Genomic DNA, 26,608 nt, shown 5'->3' with positions numbered 1-26,608 from the left:
GATTGGGTCCTTTTTAAGAGAGCTACTTCAAACTTTTTTTTTTTTTTTTTTAATATTTGCCTTCAGTGTCTTGGCTGAGAGAAGAGTTTTTTACCTCTCTGAGATTTTTTTTTTCCTTGAGAGTAGTAGAGGAAGCAAGAGAGGATTTACCTGGTCGGGTTGAGTTCACTTCATTTGACTTTTTTTTCTTAAATTATTGTTATTATTATTATTAAAATAATCATCCTGCCTCAGAAGAAAGGAAGGTTTTTGGCAACTCTGGTTAAAAAAAAAAAAAAAAAGAAAGACAACTTTTCATCAATGGCCTCTTTTGGATATTTCCTGTTTCTTTGTGGGTTGAGTCAGGCTCTGTCAAGTTACCCAATCTGGTGGTAAGTTTTATTCTTCTTCTTTTTTTTTTTTCCTCTCATTTTCATTTATTTTTCCCCTCCTCTGTTTTCTCTGCAACCCCTGCGCTTGAGATGACTTGAAATTCTCCTTTCGTTGCCACTCAGCTAAAGAGGTGGGATTGTTCCAGCGCCAGCAAGTTCTTAGAACCTGCATTTCACCTCTTTTATTTATGCATTCACTTTGTTTATTTTGACTGGGTTATACCTGATCTCTCCTTCTCCTACTGTAAAAGAGAGAGAGCGAGCGAGAGCGATCGGAAAGTTATTTATTTTTTTTTTAAGTGCTTTGATCCTCTCCTGTGAAGAACAAAAGGCGCTGCCTGAATTAAAGAGATAATGATACAAGTTGACATGAGCATTTCAAGGTGATTTCGAGCTAGTCAGGTGGAAGGAAGGGGGGGAAAGGAGAAAAACATATTTTTTTTTCCCCCTTTGGCTTTAAGGAATATTTAGGGGGAAAGGGGAGAAAATAAAAAGGGGGGAAAGAAAAAAAGGAAAGAAAGAGAAAGCAGGTGAGAGGAGGCTGAACAACCTGGGCCGGTTCCGCAAAGGCGGAGCAGGGAGCGGAGACGGGGTTGGGGGAGCGGCGCCCGGCGCTGCCCCGCGTAAGATCGGCGGGGACCTGCGCACCCCTTTTCCCCCGGGATAACGCGCTTTTTCGTCCAGGTTGCAGCTCCGCGGGGTTTTTTGGTTGTTTTTTTGTTTGTTTTTTCTCCTTTCCGCGCTTTGCACCCTACGCCTTTAAGAGCTTTTTCTCTCTCTTCCCCTACAAAAAAAGCAAATGGTGCTGGGCAAGGCATGTAACTGCACGATCTGCTCTAATTACCCCGCGGAGTTAATTGGGCTGAGGGAAGCCCTAGCGCAGGAAGGCTCTTGCCGAAGGCCCGCGCGGGTGCGGAGCTGCGCGGGTAGCGAGCTGCCAGCCCCGCGCCGTGCCGCAAACAGCTCAGAAGCGTCCAAAAAATCATTAATAAGAATAATTAAATTTTTTTTGAAGCGTCTTTAAATTCCGCCAGCCCCCGCCCGACGCGGGGCGTTAGCGGGGCGCGGGTGCGATGCGCGGCGGGCGGGGGTTGCGGGAGCGGTACCCCCCCCCCCATCCCCTCCGCGGCCGCGCTGCCCGGCGGTGCAAGAGGTGAGGGTGTTGAAGGCAGCCTCTCCAACTATTTCAGGTATGTCTGAGAGCAGGGAAAATAACGTCGGGATGGGAGAAAAGCCATAAAATGCAAATGTGTTCTTGGGAAGAGAGGCGAGCGAGAGCACCTGGACGGGAGTCATTAAAAAGCAATCTTTTATTCCCAGCCACCGTCTAACTTCTAATTAGAAACTCCGGTTGCATTCCTGATTGGAGAAGGAAACGCATTCCTCTAATACCAACATAAATATTCGCTTGTCACCCACCGAGGGGAGAGGAGGGCAGAGCGGCCCCCCCCCACCCACCCCGCTCCCGCAGCCCGAAGGTGCGGGAGAGGCGGCTGTCGGGGGGGGGAGGGGGGTGGTAAACGGAGGGAAAGAGGAGGTGGAGTGAGGGGCAGGAGGTCTCTGTCCAAGCCGGGGCATCAGGTGTGTGCAGGGGGACCGCAGCACAGACTCGTTGGGGTTTTTTTATGTTTCGGTCTGGTCTTCTTTTTTTTTCTTTTTCGCCCCTTCCGTCCTTCCCCGGTGCCGAGCAGCGGGTTTAGACGTTTCTTTCGCAAAGGGAGCAAGCCCCCTTAGGCCATGGAAATGCAAAGGAGCTTTGGATTGGGGTGGGGGAGTCGGAGGAGAGGCCGGGTGCTGTTACATTGGCTGCCGAAATTCCCACTCGCACAGACACACACCCCACACCTCCCCTTTCCCTCTTTATTTATCCTCAAGCAAGTTATAAACCCAGGGCCACCCCGACGGCTGGGGTTGGGGGACAGCCCTGGAGATGGGAGAGCCGGGGGCTGGGGGGTGGCAGGGGGCTCCCCCGGACGCACCCGTGCACGTCCCGGTATCGGGTGTGCAGCTTCATTTCTCCCGGTCAAGGACAGCCTGCTTCCCAACCTGCTGATTCAGCAAATCGATCGCGTTTCTTTATTTTACTTCACTTGAATTTCGTTCTTTTCTTTCTTGAGGTTTGTGGAGTTTGGGGTTGGTTTTTTTTTTGAGTGTGGGAATGGCCAGGAATTTTTTAGTCCGGTAGTGCAAGCAACAAACATCTCCACCTTCTCTGTTTAAAGCCTCCCCTGTATTAGCTCCTAGCGACTTGACTGCTTACAGCAGAAAATCTGTCGTTTACCACCCCCAAATTACGCACCCCCCAAATAATAGTTTCTAATTAAAGTGTAAGCTCATCCTAAAGCACACAGAGCTATGGATACTTACATTGCTTTCAGCTTCAAGACAATTTGAGCAAAGGCAGGGACTGAGAAACGATATTCTCTTGCAGGTTTTTGTTACTTATTCTCCCAAAGGAAAGAAATTAGGGGAAACCTCAGGCGTGTATTTGTCAGGGGGACAAGGCGGGCACGCATCTGTTACTGTAATTTCTGTCTACGTCTAAATAGAGCTCCTTACTCCGCTGAGCTGTTTAAATTGTTGTTCCCACCATGGCACAGGGGCACCTGTTTAAAATCAGGCCGCGCAGTGCTGGTGGCCTCTGCACAGACCCAGATGCGTGGTACCTTCGGAACAAGTTCAGTGAAGGAAAAGGGAAAAGATCCCTCGGAGCAGTGATGCTCTCGCACTCCGTCCACATCCTTTCAGTGACGATGGGGGGGGGAAAGCCATGGGAGCTTCTTAAAAATACAAATTTCCCAAATAACTTATTTACAGAGAGGGGTGAAATAGACTCTGAAAATAATTATTTGAAAATAATAAAAGAAGAGGGCACCGGTTCCCATTGTGAGCTTTTAGGGACGTGCTGATGTGATTTATTGTGGCACAGTAACCCCACGGGACCTGCTCCAACGCAGCGCAGCACTGGGCTGTTCAACCTAAAGGAGCTACTGGTAGCTGCAACAGGCTCTGCCACACCCAGGGGGCCAGATTACCAGCAAAAACACAGTCCTTTTTTTTTTTAATGTTAATGCTGTTCATTTTTTGGTTTGTTTTTTAAAAAATGAAGAGGGACCAGAGAGGGTGAAGGAAGACTTAGGAAATTCAGAAGCAGAATTCATGAGTGGGGTAGGATTAGCTGTAACCTGTCCCCTGTCCTGGTGGGGTGTGGGGTCCATGCGGAGTCACGGTGACACCACAAATAAAATTAAAACTTTCTCCAGCTAAATTGCACTGCCTTGTCTGACTGCACATAGAATGGAAAAAGCATTTTATTTTATTTTTTAATCAGTGGCATGAGGCCTGACTTGGTCTGAGGACAGCCAGAGTGCAGGAATGATTCAAAAGGGAGAAGAAGCTGGTTCAGGAGGAAAAAACAGCAATAAAAATTAAGACAGAGCTTCAGTGCTGAGGATCTTAATCTCCTGTAGTCCAGGTGGCTGGTACTAGGGGAGAAGATGACGAGGGAGGATTGCTGGGCTGAATTAGAATTACAGGCAGACCTCTTTTCCACGGGAGCAACTTGCCAGCTGGCATCTCAAGCGTCATCCTTCCTGGGATAGCTTGGTGCACGCTGAGAGATGCGGGTGGTGAAAGCATGTGCCTGGAAAGGGACTGGAACAGGACATCTCACCAGAGGAGATAGGCACTGGCTGGGACCTCACATGGTGGCATCGCTTTGGGCGGTGGTGTGTGCCTGCTGGTTATGGTGGAGCTCCTGTCTCCTCTGCTGCTCTTCGTATCACATCCTAAGTGGGGTGGGATGAGATTGGCCCTGTAACGAGCTGGGCGAAGAGATGAGCTATAACCGCTGGTGGCAGAGTACATGCAGTGTGACTGGAGGTGCCAGGCTGGTATTTGGGAAGTGGACGTGAAGGATGTGTGTTAGGAATATTTTCCTGGCTGTGACCTGTGTTTGCTCTTGGCTTCTTACTGCTTATTCTCCAAGACTTGTCACAGAAGCTCAATTAGTTGACTCATACATGTAGATGAAGTTGGCCAGAGCCTGTGATGTCCGGCAGTAGCCACTTTACAGCCCGTGAGGGTTGGAGCAAGTGATCTGAAAGATCTTTCCATCTCTATTTTTTGCAATTCAGGAAATGTAAGTGGATGGGAGCAGGGTGGGAGGGAGCCTTGCCAACAGAAAGACAAGTAACCCAGTGGCATTGCTCCAGCAATGCGCAGGTGCAACACCTGAAACTGTCCCTGTCAAGAGTTTGATGGCATCACCTCGATAAAAGCAGCAAACAGATGAAGTCCTGGCTTGTGCTCTGGTTCAAGTCTCTACTGGGATTTGTCCTCCTCATTGTGGGTGGAACAGCCCCCAATTTGCACTGAGGCGGGTGAAAGCCAGGTCAGGTTCTGGATTCCATGAGAAACCCAATTCTGCTATTGTAGCAAATCCTGGAGAACCAAGCTGAGTCTTGGCAGGCTCTGCACTTGAGAAAGCAAAGCTTAGGTTTGGCAGAGAGCAACCGTGTTAAGTGAGAGATGATCATCCCTTGTTAGCCAGGAGGGAGGCAGAGCCGTGGAAGGTCACCCAAGGGACAATGTGAGCCATTTGCGTTGGCACCAGAGCTCCTAAAGCAATCTCTAGAGCTTGGAAATATGAATTGCATCTACTCACTTCTCCTCTCCTTGATTAGCGGGAGTTGAGGGTTTTGAACATGAGGAAGAATTTCTTCCCTCTGAGGGTGACGGAGCATTGGAACAGGCTGCCCGGGGAGGTTGTGGAGTCTCCTTCTCTGGAGATATTCAAGACCCGCCTGGACAAGGTCCTGTGCAGCCTACTGTAGGTGACCCTGCTTCGGCAGGGGGGTTGGACTAGATGACCCACAGAGCTCCCTTCCAACCCCTACCATTCTGTGATTCTGTGATTCTGTGATTGACATTTCTGAGGCAATGGCATTCATCTTCATTTCCTCTGCTCCTGCGGCGGGTTGCGGTGCAGTGGTAAAGAGCTGTCGTGCTCCTCTGCAGAGGTGGCTGCACTTCAGCTGTAAGCAGTGCAAGCTCTGAAAGTGCAGCCCTCTCCCACCCTTGCCCCAAGGCTTGGGAATTATCTTTGTATACCTGCATCTATGTTACAACAGCATTTTACAGTGCCCTGTTCTGCCAGGCAGCCTATAATCAAAGAATGATGTCTTAGCCCATTCTCAGATATCAACTTGCCCACCAGCTTGGATTTTCTGGAGCACAGCATGGGTCATTTGCACCTAAGCAGCAATGGGGACAGAGGGCAACTGGTTGGAGGGGATCTTGTTGTGTAGATATAAGTGGTAAGAAATGGCCCTTGCCTGGTCCAGGCATAGGGTATGGCATGCAAAGGGCAAGGGAAATATTTTCCCTTCTCAATTTCTTTGTGGTGGGACCAGAGAAATAGACTCTAATGGTATTTGTGTTGCTCCTGGCACAGCCCAGACATGGAGGAGCTGTGCTGGTGAGATTAAATGACTGGACCAAGATCACACAAGAAGCCTTTCTCACGGCAGGAACTGAAAGTTTTACAAGGTCTTAGCAAGAAGCCCAGGTTTCAAACACGGAGAGGGCTGGGACAGTGTGTGCTAAAGAAGAGTTCTCATCTAGTCAGATTTTAGACTCATTTTACTGAATTGTGTTGATTTTCATTGATGGAAATTGTGTTGATTCATTGATTTTTTTTCTTTCAATTTAAGAGGACTTTATTAGATAACCTGAAAACCAGCAACTTGATATTCAAAGCACTGAACAAAGGCATTGCATCAAACAAGCGAGCCTTTCCTAGTTAATGTAAGGAAAAGTGAAAAATTTTGCTCCCCAGCCCTTTTCAGGTAGCCCCAGAGGCAAATTGTGTCCTTTACAGACATTTGAACACTTCTAAGGCTTCTCACCTGAAAACCTTTGAGCACCTACTAGCATGCCTTAAGCTCTGATATGTGCCCAGGAAAGGAAAGCATGTTTTTTTATTCCCGTTTTGCAGATGGGTAAGCAGAGGCAGAAGAATTTGAAGGCCCTGCCCTGGACCTTGTAATGAGCCTGCAGCAGGGCTGGGTGTAGCACTGAGACCTACCGAGGCAGGTCTTTTCTCCTTCATTCTAAAGACCTTTCTACACAGCCCTTGGGTGCTATTGCAGTGCACAGCACCAGGGGAGGGTAAAGCAGTGTCTGCTCCAGGGGCAGTGGACATTAATGAAATTGGTTGGGTCCTGTTCTCCTCTCTGAGCTCCTGTGTCACCTTGATGAGCCATTTCACTTTACACATGGCATTTCTTTTTCCAGACTCAGCTCTACAGCTAGGCCTGCTGTAGGTAGAGTAGTTGGAACAGGGGGATGGCCATAGCCCTGCTTTCTGTTGGCCATAAAAGACTTCTTGACTTTTCCCTCTGAACAGTCAGGCTGGAGGAGCATTGACTTTTGCTGTGAGTCTGTGGTCTCTACTAAGAAAAGAAAGTCCAGGATTGCTGATTGCACCAGAGGAAATGAGGCTGACTCACTGCTGTCTCCATCCCAGATCTATGGGATCCCTTTCCTGCTTGCATCCCACTTCCTGCAGCTGTGATGAGCCAATTTGACCAGTCCTGCAGCAGCTCCGCCACTTTTCCAGACAGGGACTGCCAGTCTCTGCACCTCTTCCCGCATCCTAGTGCTTAGCACGGCTGCAAAGCAGCAGGGGAAGGAGGCAGCTCGGTGCTAGACCTTGCGAGGAGCAGACGATTTTGCCTTGCGCTTGTGGGAGTGCAAGAAACATCTCAACGAGACAACCATGGTTTGACGCGCTTGCTTCCCCCTTGCTCAGCATCTGTGCTTGCGTTCCTCGAGTGCATGATTCAAATAGCCCGGCCGCATTTCAAAGGGCTTTATTGGGCATAATGACACCACTTAACGAGCATTGCACAAGTGTGTCACAGGGGGAATCCTCAGTGCGCTGAGTCACGGATGCTCCGTTTGGACAGCTGAGCTGTTTGCAGTACGATGAACGCACTTGTGGTGAGCACACAGTATCATCCCCAGGGCCTCCTGCAAGCGGTGATGGACCGGTCCCACTCCCACCAACATCCATATTGAAATTTCCTTCCTGGAATGGGACTGGACTCATGATCTTGCTCTGGATCTGAACGGTAACCCTGCAGGACCAAAGACTGCAGCTGGGAAGAGAGGAGGTGGAGCATGCAGGAGGTCCAGAGATCATTGCTACAAAGAGGGAGAAGGGCTTTCTAGGCTCAAAATAGGCACCTACTGTCTTCTGGTGATGTCAAGCTTGGTGTTTTCTGCCCAGTCAGGTGGTGGCAGGTGCTGGGGTGATGGTGCCAGTTAAAAACACTGAAATACAGTGAAAAGGAAGGGAAAATAGCAGAGGGAGAAGTATTGGCCAGAGCACATATATCTTGTCCACATGCTCAGCTACGGCTGGATTGGGGCACAGCCCCAGGGCTGCAGCGAGAGCTGATCCTGTCCTGTCTCACTAAACCCGTCTCTGCTTTCCTGACACCACTGAGAATCAAATGAAGGCCCAGGGTCCGTAAGAGCCAAGATATTTCAGTGGGGCTTAATGCCAAAAGGAGACGAACACTCAGGAAAGTCTGTGAGGGTAGGAGCCCTTCCGTGACATATCCACAAGGGCTTTGCTGGATCAGGCCCAGGGTTGGTTTTTCAGAAAAGCCACTCCTCGCACTCTCTGTGCCAACTGTTTCCATCTAGCCTGGGCCATTCATAATGCTTTCCACCCCTCCTGTCCCTTTAAAAGTGGCAAGGTTTGCTGTAAGTCCTGTTATCATCTTAGCACAACATGTAAAAATTAATCAGTTCACTCCAAATTCTACCGGTGCTTGAAAAAAACAAAGGAAGGGAAGAAGAACCGATACATTAACTCCGTTGTTCTGAACTCCTAACATAGGGCACTGCTTTTAAGTACACCCTGTAAACCAGGGGAGTGCGTTATGCATCACGAAGATGCTGTTTGTCTCTTTTCCTTGTTCGTCACCTGCACATTCACAGTCCCCTTCCCACTTGGATGTTGCAGATACCCAGAGAGCACTTTGCATTTGTAGAGCCTGGGCCATCAAAGGAGTTCAAGGTGCCTCCTCATCACGGTTTCAGTTCTGGTGTAAATAATAGTCAGTTATGCTTTATATTGGTATAGTGACTTTTCTTAGCAGGGATGCTGTTACTCTTTTCTAACATGGATATTCCTCCACACTCTAGTGGTGTGAAATGCTTTTCTCTCACTGTATGTTTGCATACTCTCAGGCTTCATCAACGAGGTCGTGCCATAGCATGTGGGCTGGTTCCCTTTTCACATCACAGGCCTTACAAGGCATCCCAGATGTTTGGAACATCCATTTCTCCTCTTCCAAGAGGACTCTGTAGGCTCAAAAAGTGTTGGATCAGGTTTTGCTAGAAGGCACAGAGAGTGTCTCAGGGGTTTCTTGAACTCACATCATGGTAGACTCTCACATTTCTGGCCTGGGCTCACGTCTGTCACAGATTATGGAAATTCTCCTGGTGACCATGCATCAATTCTAGTAGTCAGTTTAAGCACGTCTTCCAGGAAGACATCTAGTCCAAAAAAGGAGATGCCTGGGTTCCTATTAGATGCCCTTGCATAGGTTCTACTTCCAGTTAAGATGCCTAGTGGCTTCCTGGTTGTCCTCAAAGCCCTGGCAGGGATGATATACAATCCGCTAATGACATGCTCCTTTCTCAGCAGCAGATGGAGGCCAGTCAAGAAAACCCTAGAGGATCTCAGTGCCACTCGATACCTATCTGCAGGCAACTGAGCAATGTCTTGGGGTGGAATTCATTTTACCCATTATGTGTCTGCAGTTTCAATGTCTCCATCCAATCCAGGCTCTCTAGGCTCCTTTCATTGATGGGGAGAGGTGGGCGCTTTCTTATGGTGCAATTCATGTCTCAGTCATTTGACTGAGCTTGACGGTTAAATCCTCTGCAGCTATGGAGGAGCTGAGGCAACCAGCTGAGAGGTATCTCTACTGTGGTCATCCAGGTTTAGCCAGATTATACCCAAGATAGGGAATCCCCTTAAAGAGTTTGCTCATGTGCCTATTTCCTAGCTGTTAAAATACAAGCTCTAATTCCCATTGGCTGGCATAATTTCACAGGACTAAAATCAAACCATGGACTTTTTCTCCATGGTTTTATCATATTTTAAGAAGTTCTTTAGTGCACAGTGCTTATTGGTGTATTGGAACGCGTGTAGCCATGCTTTGCTGTTGCAGGAACATGCATGCCATCCAGGCTGGTACTAAAAACCTCTTGGCCACCCTCAGCAGATTCACACCATCTTATATTTTGTCATGTCTCAGCATAGCTGTTGAAAGCATAAGCAGCTTGAATGTTCTGCAGCTTTCTCTGTAACATATTTAATCCTGCCTCTAATCCAGCACAAATAAGTCTTCCTCATGCTCCTTACCTTCAAACAGTCCCAGAGTCTCCTGCCATTCTCCAACCACATCCACAAGCCATTGGCTCAAGCTTGTAACAGAACTTTATCTCAAAACTTTAAAAAAAGATATAAAATGGCTTTCTTGCTTCGCTATCATGAAAGTTATCTCAGCAGAAGACACGGTCAATCTTACTAATGCAAGAGTTGTATCCGCATGTCGGAGAAGTTCTCTGACTTTGTTTTATTTTCAGTTCTCTGACATCAAAACCTTCTCTCTGTCCCCTGTTTAGATCTCTTCATTTCACTTTCCAGGTTCGTATTTCCTCTACATCTCTGTTGGAAGATGTGGTTTTATGGCAGAGGTTGTGCACATTCAGGTTTCCAAGGAAGTTGCTGTTTTTCAACAGAAATCACATTGTGGGACGGAGTGGTGAGAAAAGGCAGAGCCCGTCTCTGCTATAACCAAACCTGTGAAATGAAGCCAAACAGCACTGAGCAGAGCAGGAGTTTCTTCAGCCTCCAAAAGGGTGCACCTTGTCTAATAGAGATATTTACTAAGGGGTGGGAAGGCAGAAATGAAACTCCTTGAACAGTCTCCAAGCCTGCCATTCAGTTTGTCCCTCTGCCCTCAGAAGAACAACAATAGAGCCTGTTGCTAGACAGTGTTGTGTGGCATGACAGAAAGCAACTCTAAATCCTTTGCAGGCTGAGACGGACACACTTAAGGGAGCCTGTCCATGTTTTTATGAGACTACAGTAGCCAGGAAGGAATGGGACAGTCTAAGCTCTTACTGGACAGGTAGGACCTCATCCAAAGTCCAGTGAAGACTGGGGAAACACCACTGCGCATCCGATAAGATCTGTAGAACTCATTGGGAGGCCCACAGTACCTTTAGAGGCATAAATCTCTGGTTGATGCTGGGCTTTGAGAGATTCAGGTCTGATTCCTCTCCCTACTGGAGGGAGACTTATCTTGCAGCGTTAGCAGTCTCTACCCAAGTTTCCTTCAGAGTTATTGGCGAGAAATAGGATGCAACTCACCTGACATGTGTTAGACATTTACTTTCGGATGAGATGAATCACATCCCAGCTGTGCCAGTTTTCTCACTATTGCCTGCAAGAGGATCTTGGATGAATAGGTCAGACAAAGACACCTCCTTTTAGACAGATGAATCCAGACTTTTTTTTTTTCTTTGAATAGACTCCTAAAGGCTAGGATCATCTAGGTATTTTACGATCTACCTAGACATGTAGAATACTGAAAGAGGATACTTCCATTGGAAGACTCTTTTGAAAATCCTGGTGGGTTTTGCTTCACATCTTAGGCAACAAAATTACCTTTAAAAACCCGTCACTTGAAGTCCTGGTGTTGCATTCCACATATGTACAGAAGAGCTGAGCAAAAATCCCATATCTCAGAAGGGTGTTTGAAGGGAATTCTTATGAAGTATCAATTTCTTGCCCATTCTTCCATGAGAAGATCAGTCCAGATGCATTCGCTGTGAAATAATTTGCCTTGCCAATCCAGACCAGGAGAGCTGGGTACCTCATTTGATCCTGCATACCACGGGAGTGCTGCCTCTCCTTGTGGGCTGGCTTGGTAATGGTGGTGAAGAGCCATCCTGAAGGCTCTGAGAACAGTATCCTTCCGAAGATTTGTAGATGCTAGGAAGATGGACTAAAGGTGTTTGAAATGTGTGTTGATATAGTCTGTTATTTTCTTGCAGTGAGGGATCCAGTGACTTGGAAGCTCAGTCTAGCCTAGTCCATTCACCAGCTGGTTTGAACTAAGTGTGCTGATCTTTTTTAAGGCCTGGACACACTCCCATTTACAAATAGTGTAAATCTACAAAGAAAGAAGGTGGCAGCCTGATCTGCAGGGCCTGAAAGCTGTTTTGCTGCAGCATTAGCAGAGGTGGGGTTTGGTCACCATCTGGAAAGATTTGCTGGTGGAAGTGCTCAGACAAAACAATGAGAGGCTAAGTGGAAAAGGACAGAAAAAGTGAAGTGCGAGGCTATTTAGACACACAATTATTGCTTTATGCCTTAGACGTATTGACCGCATTGCTGCAACCTGATCAATTAACTGATTTTATTGAACTGCCCCTTGTCAGTGGATTGCAGTGACTGGTCCATGAATACCCTTTGCTCATTCTGAATGTGAGGAAAAGTGGATTAGCTCTGTTGCTTTTATTGAAGTGCTTATTTCTCCTCACACACTGCAGAGAGAACAGAAGTTAAGCAGCACAGATTTAGCTGTCTAACTATTAGACACCTTAGGTTAGCTGAGATGCATTCCACTGTGGGTTTGCAAAAATAGTTATTAACAGCTTCTGCCACCATTAAATCATTTGATACAGAAGTCATCTCATCCATCCTCATGTGCCCCAGGCTGGACTAAATATACCCAAATCAGAATTGTGAAGAAGTAACGGATATAAGAGGAGTTAGCACGGAGTCATTACTAGCAAGAATATCATCTGGATAAGGAAGGAGCTTACTGGATCACAGCCTTTTTCTGACAGGATAGGTCATGCATATTAGTGGATTGATTGCAAAACCTAGAAGTCACTTACAACAGAAGACTACGGGAACAAGTTTTTGCCTGAAAGAGTATAGGGTCCAGACAGATGGGGCAAGCAACTGAGTTGAAAGAGAATAGATAAGACACATTAGCAGAAGATTGGGAATCGGACAGGGAAATGCTAATTCAGTGGCCACTGAAATTCTTGGTGAAACTTGCCCACAGGCATATGGGAAGTCTGTGATAGAAACAAGCATTGAGTCCATCCGTCCAGCTGACGCAATGTGTATCTCAGTCTCCCAGTGAATGAAACACTCAAGCTCAGTCATAATACAAGGCAATGCATTGTCAGTACAGCTTTCTAACAGCTCCACTAAAATTGCAAATAAACTGTAATGTTTGCCAGCAGAGTCTCCAAACTATAGTACAGAAACTAATTCAAGGGTTACAAAGTCTAGCGTATATTTACAGTCACGGGTACAGTGGTGGTCTCTACCACCAACAGCGATGCTGGTGGTGGCTTCTGTTGCCTCTGACACTGGTACTCAGACAGAATAAGCTGAGAAATTCTGTCCTGCTCACAAGCTCCAGAAATAGGGCAAATACAGGCTCTTGTTTGAATTCTTACATGCAAGAGCCCAGTTTTGTCCGTCTTTAGTACCGAAAGGGTAGGGCACTGTGCAAGGCCTTCGTATCTAGTGAGCTGCAGACTCTGTGATAAACCAGGGGCAAAAGATAAGTCAAGGGCTAAAGCACATCCTAAGGATATGGGACATCTGATCACTGCCTTCTCTTCCCTCCACAAGCCTAAACAAATAGCTTGGTGACCTGGACAGATGAGAATCAGAAAGCTGGAAAACAAGACAATTTCTGGCAGAGCTGGGCTGCACACACCCCGTTTCAGTGTACAGTACGGTGTCACAGAGCAGAGCCTGAGGTACAGAAGGAACAGCTGTGCTGGAGTTACGTTTGACTCACTGTTTCAAAAAAACCCCGCTGGGGTGAGAATAACAGCCACGACAGCTGGACACATGTCAGTAGAAAAGAGACCATGAGTGAGAAGTTTAGCATTGTTCAATCTATTGTGGAGACATACACACTGCTTACGCACTGCAGCCGTGCTGAGCAGGATTCGTCATACTCCATCTCAGGGCTGGACATCTCATCTGAGGTAGTCATCTAAGCACCCTTTCTAGTCAATGAATGAAGTCTGACATTTCCTCACTGTGATTCATCAGACCTATCTTCGATGTCAATCTTTGGATGTAATGACTCTCTCTGTAGCAGCTGATCTCTCTGTGTTGGTGTTCAAGAGAACCAAGTGGACTAGTTGGGTGCCTGACTCTGGATGAACAAGGTTAGGTCAAATGCTCAAACTCCATGATGCCCAAATCCTTATGTTCATCCTGCCCACAACTGTGGGACCCCATGGAAAAATAAGTTGTATTTCTGCAAAACTTTATCCTTTTTGGGTTTCTGTGGTGCTAGCCTACAACGCAAAGGCTGATTTAAGAAAGGTGCTCTTGTAGAATCATCTTTTATAAAAGAAATAGTCATTTGGACTGATTTTTGTAACCAGTAATGAGCTGCCAAGTGGAGGTACCATTGCAGAGATGACCCTCAAGGCCAATCATGATTCTGAAATGACTGTGGCAGGAGTCACCAGCTCATATTGTCTTTCTCTGAGCTTGAGATTTTTATGGTTCTGCTGACCTTGCTGATAAAATCTGTACAGATTTATTCACACACTTGGGCTGTCTAGTCCTCAAATTCCCAGACTGTTTCTGTTCCTGTGAATGAGGAAGAGTTTGGCTTCCTTGATCTTAAAGATGTCAGGAAAGATGTCTGGGATTTTTTCTTTGACGCCAGAAGAATATGGTGGGGTCATTATAATGGAAGAGTGAGAGAAGTGATGCGAACATCCCTCTAAACTGCCTAAATTTCAGGTCTCTACATAGGTTTTTCTATTAAAACTATCTGAGTGCCAAGTTAGGCATGAAATTAACCTTAGACACTACTATGCTAAGTTAGATTTTGCTATTAATATTAGTAGACAATAGATGGAGACACCTCAGGTGTCATTTGTGTAATTTTCAGCCAGCATTGGCCCTCTTCTCTGGGAAATTCAGGCCCTTCCAAAGCAACTTTTAAATGCAGACCTTTTATTGTAGGGGGAGAGCTTGTGCAAGGGGAATGTTGTCCTTCAGGGCATTAGCCCCAGAGCGGCTGGCAGGCTGGGGGCAGGGAGGGGTCATAGAAGGGTTCTCAGACACATTGGTCCTCTACTTGTCTCTTACAGCTAGTTTCTGCAGAACAAATGCTCAAGCAATCCTTCTACCTGTCTGTTTGTCCCCCTAATGACATTTGAACATTTGGCCCAATGAGCTTTGTCTGGCAGAGGGTCTCAAAGATATTATATACCCATGAGTCTCACAAAAATGGGCAGTTAAGTAGAGGAGAGATGCAACTTGTGCCCTTGCAGAGGGACAGGGTGCTATGTGGGTGCATGTCTGTGTGTGCAAGTGAAGCATGCATGTGTGTATACAACATTCCCTGTACATCATAAATCCAGACAGAAGGACAGAGAAGTCAGTGCTCATGAGTTTCAGTGCCCACAGAGTAATTCCCTGCTCTGTTTTTTTTCATTCTTTCCTCCTCTGTTTCTTCCTGCTTCCTTCTCATTCTGACTACGTGATTTGTGGGAGGAAGGAGAACATGGAGGGAGCGTGCTGTGCCATGAATCTCTTGAGAGACATATTGCATTGTGTGACTGAGGAAGAGATGAAGTGAATGGACCTTCTCGTTAGGTTCAATGAGGATGGAGGGCTCCAGTTCTTGGAAGGTCCATGCTTCCCAGCCACCGCTTCTCTCCCATACCAGGGCAACACATAGTACGTGTCCCTCACGTGGGAGGCACCCAGTAGCATGACTGTGCATTGCTGGCATTGTGGTAGAGGGTCTCAAGATAGAGTGAATGCAAGTGATGAAGATTTTGTGAGATGACCATCTTGTGTTTTGTAAGCACAGGAGCAGGGCAGCCACAGAAATGCACCCAGTTCCCTGGTGGAGTGGTGTTAGCAGCTCCCAGTGACATCTTCTAGATAAGTCCAGTTAACAACTACTTTGAGGATTCTTCAGAGAGAAGAAGTACCTATTATGAAGGAAGATAGTTATACACATTTATAATACATATGCCTGTGTATACATATGTATATGCATAAATAGATACATACACATATCCCTCTGCTTAACTTTAGCTTCTACTCCAAAGACAGGTCAAACTCCAGGGAAATCTTCCCTTAACTTTAACAGACTTTGGAGCAATCTCTTTGTCTCGTGTCTTAGACTCTGAGCTCCTTTAGGTCTTGATCCTGCAAGTTGCTTCATACTTTGATTCTGGGCCAGGAGAGTGCTGCTTAACCTTGTGTTTATCCTCAAATATCTGGGCAGTTCTGTTCATTTTCTATGCACAGGCACCAAGCAGGGTCACACAGGTTGAGATCGAGCCTGAGAGCAGGGAGAGTCTTTCCTGTGTTGGGCTGATGCATAGCACATTATTATACATGCTATCAGGGACATACAGTAATAATATATGGAAATTACAGCATATCTCTCAGTCCCATCTCCTATCCCGTTGCAAGAGAGAGAAGGAACCCAGTTAAGGCTTGTATATATCTGACAACATGGAGCAAAACTTGGCTAGGAGCTGGATGGGGTTTTGGGGCATGCAAAGGCAGAATTGCAGAAATTTTATTTGTATCCTAATGGGCTTTAGTGTTTGCAGAATCCAACCATGTGTTACCTATCCTGATCTGCACCCAGGTCTCATATGCTATGAGTGTTGAGTTAAGAGCTGCTTCTCTGAGCTCCAGAGGTTTCTGGCTGAATCCCCAGTGTTGGCCAAGACTCAATCAATGTGAATAATTGATTTGGTAGTTCTGTGGAACAGCATAATCTGTTGGCTAGGATATGCTACTGAGATTTGAGAAATTTGGGTTCAAAACCTTGCTTCAAATCAAGCAGAGGAAACTTATGATGCTCATTTTCCCATACCATGGTTAAGTGCCCTAACCACTAAGTTGCTGACGATGAGTATAAAGGGGACATTGCGTCCTCTAACTTCACTTTGGGAATGGCACCTTAGGGGATGGGCACATGAACAAATTACCACGAGGTAAATTAGGGTGTGAACTAATAAGATGCCAGTTTTTCTGTGGTAACTGCCCGTGTGAATGCTCTTACCCTGCAATAAATACAAGATGGTTCATACATACCAGGGGGTAAGAACGTTCACATGGGTGTTCACATGGCTCACACCCTGGTTTGACTCGCAGTAACTTGGGTCTGTGCCTCCAACCTCAATACCCTCGAGAATCCATCCTGAAAAAATATCAAACTCTTCTGTTTTACAAAAACCTAAATCTGACATTTCTACATTTTGAATTACAATCATTTAGTGCATTTTTGGTTTGCTAGAAATTATTTGCTGAGCTTGACTCCACTGCACTGCTTTAGCAGAAAACAGTTCCACCTGAGATCCTTGCGGCCAGCTTCAGCCAACATGGGCAGATAGATGGTCTACTGATACCTTGTGAGCTTTGCCTGCCTCATAGTCAGAGACCTTCTGGGCACTGACTTAATGTTAATATTCCCATTTTTCACAGCCAGCCCCTGAGCCCTGAAAAGGTTTAAACATGTGAGATGTGAAGGTAGGCACATAAAACACTATATAGCCATGTGGAGAAAAGGTGGTGCCGTTGTGAGTTGAGCAGTGCTTGGAGTTTGCCTTGAGGTCACTGGGTACTCAGCGCTTTTTCATGCACTTCCCATAGGCCTGGGAAATGGCCACAAAGGAAGGCAGAGTTCTGAAGAGAAGAACTTGATTTCATTTCCTGGTGTACTGGTCTGGGAGCTTTCCAGGGTTGTAGAGCTAGACAACTTTGCCTAGGAGCAGGCTGAGCATAACTGTACATGAGCCCAAGTGACTGAAAACAGGAAAATACCTTTAAAATGTTCCAGAAACTGGACTCAGTGTTCCAGTCAAACCCCCCCCACTTGCTTGTGGGGTGGGACCTTGTCTCGTGATGATCCCAAAGGCTGGCTGACTCAAACTATTGTGAGGCATCTTCTTTGAAGTTAGATTGGGAAGTTTCAATTCATACTTGAGGAAGCATTCCACCAACTTGGGACAACTCTGTTTTGAAAATAGGACTTTCTCAGAAAGTTTGAGGACACCTTCTGTTTCCAAGCATACAAGCAGTTGTATCTGTACTCTGTTGTGTGGCAGCGCACTCCCCTAACAGACCTCTGGATGGAATTCACTCACTTAATTTTAGCCATGTAATGTTTAACTATCTGAGCTAATCATCTTACCTCCCTCTAGAAAGATGGGCATCTTCTGTAGGCGATTCATCCTTCCTGAGATAGGTATCTTTTCAGTGGATGTGATGAATCACTGTCTGGAGTTGCCTATCTTTCTCCATCCACTCTAGAAACAGCCTAAACACCTAGGTTTTAGGCAGCTAAAGTTGGGAGGTATGACTGAGTGCTTCAACGCCCAACGAATGTCATTGATGTGATGCCAATTGGTGTCTGGAAGGTTTTTATCCCTATTTTAAGAGTGGCTGATGGGATGCCTTCAGTGTTTGTTGTGTCCTTTGACCTTCCTTGGTGATTTTGACTGAAGATAAGAGGTAAAATACCCAAATCCTCGCTGGTGCAAACCGCACAACTCTTCCAATTTAAGTGCATAAACAAACTGAAGTAGACACTGCTTTGCAGAGTTAATTCAGGAGGAAGAAAAAGCTTGCCATTAAAAAATGAAAACTGAATGGGAAGGCAGGTCTACTCCAAATACCCAAAAGGCCTCAGGAAGAAATGAAAATGACCTCCATGCTGACGGAAAGTGAATTTTCTGTGCTGAAGCAGAACCTGCCAGTTTTTGGCTTTGGGCTGAACAGTAGTATGTTAACCAGGCCAAAAACTTAATGAGGTTCAAGAGGATTTTTCAACAGAATTTTTCAAGGCAATATTTACAGAGATATTACAAATATTCAGGATTTTCATCGTTAATGACAACATTTACTTTGGGGCTTTTATTTCTGGGCTTAAGGTGCCTTCTGGCTATTGAAGATCAGGGTGACATTCATGTAAGAAAACCATGTTCCACAAATGTCCTGTGCAGGGTACTTACATTCTGTTCTGAAGAAGCTGATTCTGGCCACTCTAGGAAAGGGTTACTGGCCTCAGGTCTGCTAATTCACGTGTTTCTATAGGACTGGAGCATCTTCGCCAGCCTGGTCTGCAAAGTGCTAATCCATTTATGGCTGCAATGGGGACGCCAAGATCTTTGTAGAGAAAATAACAGAAATTTTTCATCACTGCACCCTTCAGAGGGCAGCTGATGGTTTATGACTGGTCAATGGCTCAGTGTAATTTTGACGATGTTTTGGAGGAATTTTAAGCTGGGTTGCCAACAGTGCCTGCTAACCATGCTGAATGGTGATTTTAAAACCTCTCCCTCTGAACTTGCTGTTGAATTTTTTTTTGTCTGTGTGTATGGCTCATGAGAAGGGTAGGATTCTTCTTAGCAAGCTTCTGCCATCTGAAAACTAAACATCCAGTTTATGGCTTTCATGTAGGCTCCCTTTGTAGGGACTAACTTTCCTAGAATGCAATTCAGCCCACCTATCCTGGAAATCTGTCTTCATGCAGAGCAACTTGCTCCTCTGAGGTGCTGATATCTCTGTTACGAGCATACAGGGGGCCGAGGTCATATCATTAACTGAATTTGTAACCTTTAGGTGGCTACAGAGCGATGAGATGAACTCTATTTCAGGTGACCAGCTTTGGTGTGAGCACTTGTTTCTGCTGTGAGCATGCGAGAGATTTAAGTCCTGGTGAACTGAGAGTTTTTTGCAAATCTGTTGAAGTCCTGCAGCCTTGAGAACCTGTTTAAAGCTGAAACGGTGTGAACTGGCACAGGTCTATAGCCTAGAGGATGGGGACTGCAGCTGACAAATATCACACCAATGGTATTGCAGTGCAGAGATGAAATATGAGGTCATTGTGGCTAAGGAAGCCACGGAAGCTGCTTGCACAGTGTTATGGCTTGAGAAGTTTACTAGTACCTACACGTCTTTTCCAAGCCTAATTGTGCTAACACTATAGCAACCCTGACTCCAGGGAAATTTTTAACCAAGTTATGAATCTCTGGAAGCTTCCTTCTTGCTCTGCTTCGAACCTCTACAGTGAGAAAGTCTCTGTTTCCAGACTGATTTCATAAGCATAAACCTCAGCATTTCATTAGGCTTGTGTGGATGTGTATTCAGATGAGGCAACCTGGAAACAGGGAGATTTCCTCAGAACATCCTGAGCAAATGAGAGGTGTCATTGCAACTAACGTGCCTTTGCAGAGTGCGGGTCTGGTCTCCACTGACATTCAAAGTCCCAAGGCAATTTTTTCAATGATGATTCTCCCATTCCTACCATTACGGCAAAAGTGGTTACACTTGAATTTATACGTAAATGCAAAGTTTCAGATTTGCAAAATTAAAAAAAAAAATTGACCTAGTTTTTCTCTAATGGAAACATTAATCGGCTGTCCTGTAACCTCACAAAGTCTGAACACCTTTCCCTTCACTTTCCTGCTCTTTGCATCACGTTTCACCTAGGTTTTAAGAAGCTCTTTCCTTTGTCGATACAGTGCAATCCACACATATGCATTGCTTAGGAAGTCAGAGGGAATAGTGGCGGTAGCCAGGTCAGATCTTCATCATAACAGTGGTCCATGTTACCAGGGCTTTCTTATAAATACTGAGAGCTTGGTCCCAGAGGTGACTGGGGACCCCCTGCAGTCCTGGATAGATAAAGTTTAACTGCAAAATACTCTGTGTGTGGTGGATTCAGTGAAGCCAGAATTAGTCCTACTAGACATTTTCGTATGCAGACATCGATGTGTATATGTCTCAGTCTGCAAAATGAGTCTGTCTGAGAAACTTCAGCATGAGGTGCTTGATAGTTCAACCCATTTGAAAGTGGGTCTGGGATGTAAGGCTCTATGGAGTCATTTCTTAAGATGACAATGAGTATTTCACCACATTTCCCCCTACTCATCCAAACAACTTATATTGGACTAAAATGCATTATTGGGAAGAGCTTTCAGTTATGATCTTGAAGCTGTTAAGAGGGAGGGAGAATCCATCCTTTCTTTTGAGGAACTTGGCCAGCTGGAGATTCGTCAACCTCACTCTGCTTCAGGTCTACTTCTGAGCTGAGTTTGGCTGGTTTCAGTGAATCATCACTGGCTGCCTTTTCACTGCTAGACTGAAAAAAAAAACCCATATAATCCAAGTATCTGGCTGGGAAGTTGTCTTCTGCCAGGCAAGTAATTCCAAGAGTGCCCTATGGATCACTGGAGGTCCGGGATACCAGGGTTTCTGTATTCTGTCCTGCACTTGGTGAGGTGAGCAGGTCTCCCCTTATGTTGAGATTGCTGCTGATTATGCCTGTCTTCCACCTGGGCAGCAGACAACACTGGATGGTGGGAAAAAAACTGGTCAGCATCTCCCTTGAAAGAAATCTTTTCTAACAGCAAAAAAGCTGTCTTTCTGACTTAGAGCTAGCTGGACTGTCACGGTACCTCTGACTAAGGACCTTTAGTGATCTTTACTTGTTGATTCCTGGCTCAGAAGCAAAATCGCTATTAATTTATTTATAACTTGATTTATTTGTAAGAAATCAATGCATTTTAATGTTTTCTGTTAGGCACAGCTCTGTTACAAGGGATGCTGGCTGCCTCTAGTGAAACGGATATGTTGCTATTTGATACAAATGGCTCTTAATGTTTTAAGCTGGAAAAAGATTCAGGAATTTGGGGGGGGGGGGGTATTGCTACCACTGTTTGATACCTCCTTTGTGCAAAAATAAGTTTTTTGAGGAATACAGGATGATGCCCACCATGCCGTAGCACCTCCCAGCAGAGAAGGGTATTAGTGTGAGTGCTGCTTGTCCTTAATACAACTTTTAGTCAATTTTGTACTGCCTGAGGCTTTAGTAGAAATTAGAATCCAGGTATAAGGGTTTGCCTGCATGTGGAAGTTATAGCAAATTAAACTCATGATCGAGTTTCTGCAGTGCAACAAGTTACCACACATCAGCTGACCCTTGGTAACTGTCTGTGTGCTCACTGCTAGCCTGCAGCAAGTGAGGTAATTAGACTTTGCTTACCCACAATAAAAAAGGGTTAATTTAAATCACATTCTCTAGCGTTTGCTGTAGGCTAGGAATCCATGTATGTAGGATTGCTGTGGGTCAACTACCACATAGTAATACGAGCTCCACTTGCTTGACCATGAGATTGAGCTGCAGATCTGAATTTATCATGCAATGGTGTCTGTGGATTGATTCCTTCAGGAACCACTGTAGGACATCCGTGTTCAGACATCTGCAACAGAGACACCTTTTTCTGTCTTATTTATAGTTGATAAAGAGGAGAAATGGGTGCTTATAGTGAGACATTTTCCTCACCCTAAAGATGTTAAAAAAAACAAAATTACATGAAAACACATTGAACAGTGTCCTAAAATAACATATTTCTCTTAATTGCTGAAAAGGAGATCTGGATAACTTGCCCAGATGTAGACCACTACATTGCAGATGTTGTCAGCTGGACAAATGAATACCACCTCCCAGTGCACACCGTGGGATCAATTTTGTTGCAGGCTGTAAGGGTCTAGTGCCATCCAAGGGACCTCCACCTGCCCCTCCAAAAGGCCTCAAGTCTCCCAAAAGTCCCACATCATATCTACCAAACCCACAAGCATATCTCAGAAACTATGCCCTAAATGTGAATCGACTTGCCCGCTTTCAAAGAACAAGTTACTTTCACAGAATCACAGAATCACAGAATGGTAGGGGTTGGAAGGGACATCTGTGGGTCTTTTGAGACATTGCACTGTAGATTATTTAAATGGATGTAGTGTTGACTATTTTTATTTCACGGTTTGTGAGGAATAGGTAGCACTTCATGTATTTACAATCCAGATTGCCATGCGATCATGTCTCATGTAGGTAAATCATTAGTGATTTCTATACATGCCCTATAGGTGTATATGATGACTCAGAGAATTAGAGACTCTCTGCAGCATGCAATTCCTGCCTTCACATGAGCCAAAATAACAGAATTGGTCAAATTCCAATCTAGCTAGTTACCTGAGCTCTTGAGAGATGAACAGAGAGACTGAGAGTTGAAGAAATATTGAACTGACCAAGCAAAAAAAAATCAGTATCTTTCTATAGCTTGTAAGATGCTGCAGGTTTTCTTCCTCTTAACACAGACAGCCCTTTCTGTAATCTCACTTCTGTGATTCCTTGTTTCTTGTATAATCTCAAGCAAACAAAAGAAGGAGGACTTTAGTCCTTCGCTGCATGCAGTGAATTTTCAAGCGGTATAGTAACAGTCCTTATTAAGAGTTTGCTACAATTGACGAAACACACATGTCTAAAGCTGTTTGAGATTTCCCTGGAGCCCAAGTGCTGCTCTGGAAGGGTACAGGTCTCCCATAGGTCCCATGTCATATCTGCAAGCCTTGTGTAGGTATCTCATATAAGATCTTTCATGTGGAAATATTTAGGTAATTAAATTGATTCCTGAGCTTCAAATTCAGATATTTTCATTTGGGTTTCTGCAATATAGCCATCAATGCCTAGCTAGTTGTTGGAGTCCCACTACAGTCACTGGAGATTCAAGGTGCAGTATAGTTATGTATGCAGAATTGTGTAGTGTCATTTGGGATGCTTTATGTCATCTGAGGTATCCACATGCTGTAGAAAGACAGTCTGGAGCCAGGCAGATACTGTAAAACACCTCAAATGGTACTTGATACAACTATGTTCAACCAATTGAATTCCACCTTCAGAATTCAATCTGTGATAAACTAAGGAAACAGAAATTGAGATAAGTTCAAGCAGACACATATTTTTTCCCAAAAAGCAGCCGTTATCAGGCTTGCTTCAGATAGTTTCCCAACTAAAAGCGGTATTATGCAAAATGATGTTATCTAAATTATGTGCAGCGATGAACATTTATCCTGGTAATGGGAATGATGGTTGAGACACCTGCTAGCCTGACCATGGAGCTCTTGACTATAACAGGACATATGGGGAGTCATTGATCATGGACTCAGTGGACTGAAATAAAAGAAAAGAATTAACCATCTTCCTGTGTTTTCGTTCAGTTAATGTGGATCAGGTTTAGCCTACATGCAGCGAAGCAGAAGTTAACTTTGCCAATGGATATGTGGTGATGAAGGAAGATCACAGTTTCCAGGAACTGGTAGTCTAGCACCAGTCACCAATTTCAAATTGACTTTAAATACTTTTCACTTTCAAGAGTAATCCCCTCTTACTGATTTAGACCTCTGTCTGATTACTGTTGAAGAAGCAAATTAAGATGTTAGTCTTACCTAGAAGGTCAGGTTGTGGTGTTGAGTAGGATAATCTGGAATTTACTACTAGAGCAGCTGCACTAAAGTTAAGAGCAGGTGGGTTATCAAAGCATTTAACTCCATTTGCAATAAAAACTGTGTCCACTTCAGATGACTGACTGCAGTATTGTTTCTTTGGCTCGACATGTTACCAGCTATCAGCAGCAATGCAACATCTATACACGACATCAACTTAATCTAATATCAAGGCAAAAGGAAGAGACTTAAGCCTATATGTCTCCCAGTTGGTGTAGGCTGAAAGCACTCGCATGGACAGTTGCAGCAGCTCTGCTGGCAGGCAGGAACTTGTCAATTGCTTGATCTCATTCATTGTGTGCCAATACCTTTCTTCTCGTCACCTTGGTGAGTAAACAGCAGGAGGTAGAGCCCCAGCCTACACATTTATGAAAAGCGTTGCCATGTCAACATGCACAACTTCACATAGATACATGTGAACAGATCAGCTATGCACAGGCATGCATGCCTCAGTCTAAGTGTGAAATGCAAGGTGACAGGAAAGAAGAACCCACATGATCCAATGCACTGAGCACTTGAATTGAGTTGATATGGTGATAAGGCTCCAGAGTGAGTGCACCTGGACTACTGTATTTCATCCCATGTTCATGCCAGGAAGATGTTGACAAACTGGAGGGTATTCAAAGAGCCGGAGGGCTGGAAGGACTGATGCTGATGAGCAAAGATTGGCAAGTAATAATCCAGGCCAAATAATGGTATGATAATAGCTCTCAAACCTTTGTCAGGTGTATACGGTAAAGGAAAGCAAGGAGGAATCCTTCCACAGGGTACCAGTAGGCATAACTAGGAGAAGGAAAGAAAGGGGGATACCAGTTAGATCAGGGAAAGCAACTTGTCTGATATTCTAAAATGTCAGAGGGTAGAAGGGTATTTTTTAAATGGTGGAAGTATCATCATTTGACCTATTCAACATGATTTCAGGCAAGACTATGGAGAATTTGTGATGGAGGTTTCTATTTTATGAAGACGCTAGGTGGAACCAAGGTAAATCGACAATTTTTTAAATGGAATTCAGTGAGGGTTTGTCTTTAGCTGGTGTGAATCACTACAGGTCCCCTGACTTTGTTGGAGCTGTTGCTAATATCCAAAGACATAGAAGAGGCTACTGAAGAGCTGGAATTCAGGATATGACTGTACGGAGTCCCTAGGCATTATCTGTGTACTCAACCTGAGGACTTGGACTTTCACAGATTTAGATATAAAAGGATTAAATTGACAACTCTGACTTTGTGTACCAGTTATAACAAAGTGTATAAACTCATAATTTCCCATTGACCCCAATAATTTGCTGTGATCAGGTTTGTGTGCCTTCTCAGTGTTAATCATGAAACATATCTTCTAGCTCAATAAGTAACCATATTCCACAGATAATTTTTTTCTCACTTAGGTTACAATAACTCAGATGTGGTAGGTTCAATTACCTCCTGAAAGTGCCTTTCCTTCCATCAAATCTAGTAGAAATGGGATTAGTAGGTGAGAATAGACATCTACATCTTAGGTGGCTAATATTAGGTGAGATGGGTCCTACCTGAGATAGAAATGAGCATTTGAGAAGCTCTGGAATCTCTGAGAACAGATAATACTTTGTCAGAGACCTTAATCTAAGGCCAATGCTTTACTTCAGAGTTTCATAATTTAAGAAGAAGTGAAGGAGTGATTTCCTGACACTGGCTAGAGTAGGACCTAGATATTCCCTTTCTTTTGGACACATCCTCAGTATGAGATCATCATTTTCTCAACTTCACAGTCTTAGGGAGAGCGTAAGGGCTGCACCTACAGTAGATGTAAAAAGACCCTCAGAGTCAACACTGTTTAAGCACTGTGCTACTTCCCTCTTTAGCATGCTGCTGAAAAGTTGGGCAACTAGCATGGTTATGCAATCACAGTGTTGGTGTTAAAGAAGTGCCTCCTCATAGGACATGTGAAATGGCCAAAGGAATGCATATATATGGGGCAAACAGTTAGGGTTTAGTGACTGACTTGACAAGATACTGGTAGAATAAGGGAATATGTAACTTGCAAACTCATCTGTGCTGAAGCTCCTGTATCTTACTAGCTATGGAGCTGCCATGAAGGCTTAGCTCACCGTGTAAATGCACAGGTATGCAGCTGGTAGGAAGCAGGAAGGGTTTTGTCATCACAGTCGAGGTGGGGTAAGCATCTTTAGACACAGACTGGCTGCTAAATGCCTTGAAGGACCTGAGTCCTAGTTTTCTGAGAGTCCAGGAGTGCTGTTGTTCGACACCACCTGAGGATCTGTCTTCCCTCAGAGCTGATAGAGATCACTGGATTTCAGCAGTGTTGTCATGTTACATTATGTACTGCTCCAAAATGCCTTGGGATGAGATTTATAGAGAAAGCTGCAGAGGACAGAGTCTGGATGAATTATGTCTGCAGTGAGTTCCTTCCAGCTGAGACAAGCTCAGGAGCAGAATCTCACACTTCCCATCCAGCTGGCGGCCAAATGCACGAGCAGATCCTCCCCACCCCTTCTCCCAGCATTGGCTGGACTTCATGGCTCATTGTGCACATTGCACAGAGACCCTTATGGTCCTTAGGAAGTAGCTCTATTAGGTGAGTCAAAAATGGAGCCTCCACCCCGTTGGCCGAGCTGTGCTGAACTTGTCTCAGCTGGAAGTCACTGTTTGCGTGTTTTGCCATAGCTACTGAAATATGATTGATTCCAGGCTGAGGTGTGACATGCAGGTTCCTAGCTCATATAAGCAAATTTGCCTAGTGAATTTGGATGGCCTCCCAGTTGCTGAATTAT

At 45.0% G+C, this 26,608-nt stretch overlaps 1 protein-coding gene across 1 annotated transcript in view; it reads left to right on the top strand.

Annotated features, from left to right (window-relative positions):
• The first annotated feature begins 300 nt into the window (after nt 1-300).
• Nucleotides 301-26,608, top strand: part of WNT3A (Wnt family member 3A) — an 87,967-nt gene continuing 61,659 nt past the window's right edge. The window contains exon 1 of the mRNA XM_009931356.2: nt 301-371. Within this exon, the coding sequence (XP_009929658.1) occupies nt 301-371 (71 nt within the window). The remainder of the gene's footprint in view (nt 372-26,608) is intronic.

This window comes from Opisthocomus hoazin, chromosome 4 (genome assembly GCF_030867145.1).
Source record: "Opisthocomus hoazin isolate bOpiHoa1 chromosome 4, bOpiHoa1.hap1, whole genome shotgun sequence".
NCBI lineage: Eukaryota > Metazoa > Chordata > Aves > Opisthocomiformes > Opisthocomidae > Opisthocomus > Opisthocomus hoazin.
This window is presented reverse-complemented; position numbering and strand designations above follow the sequence as displayed.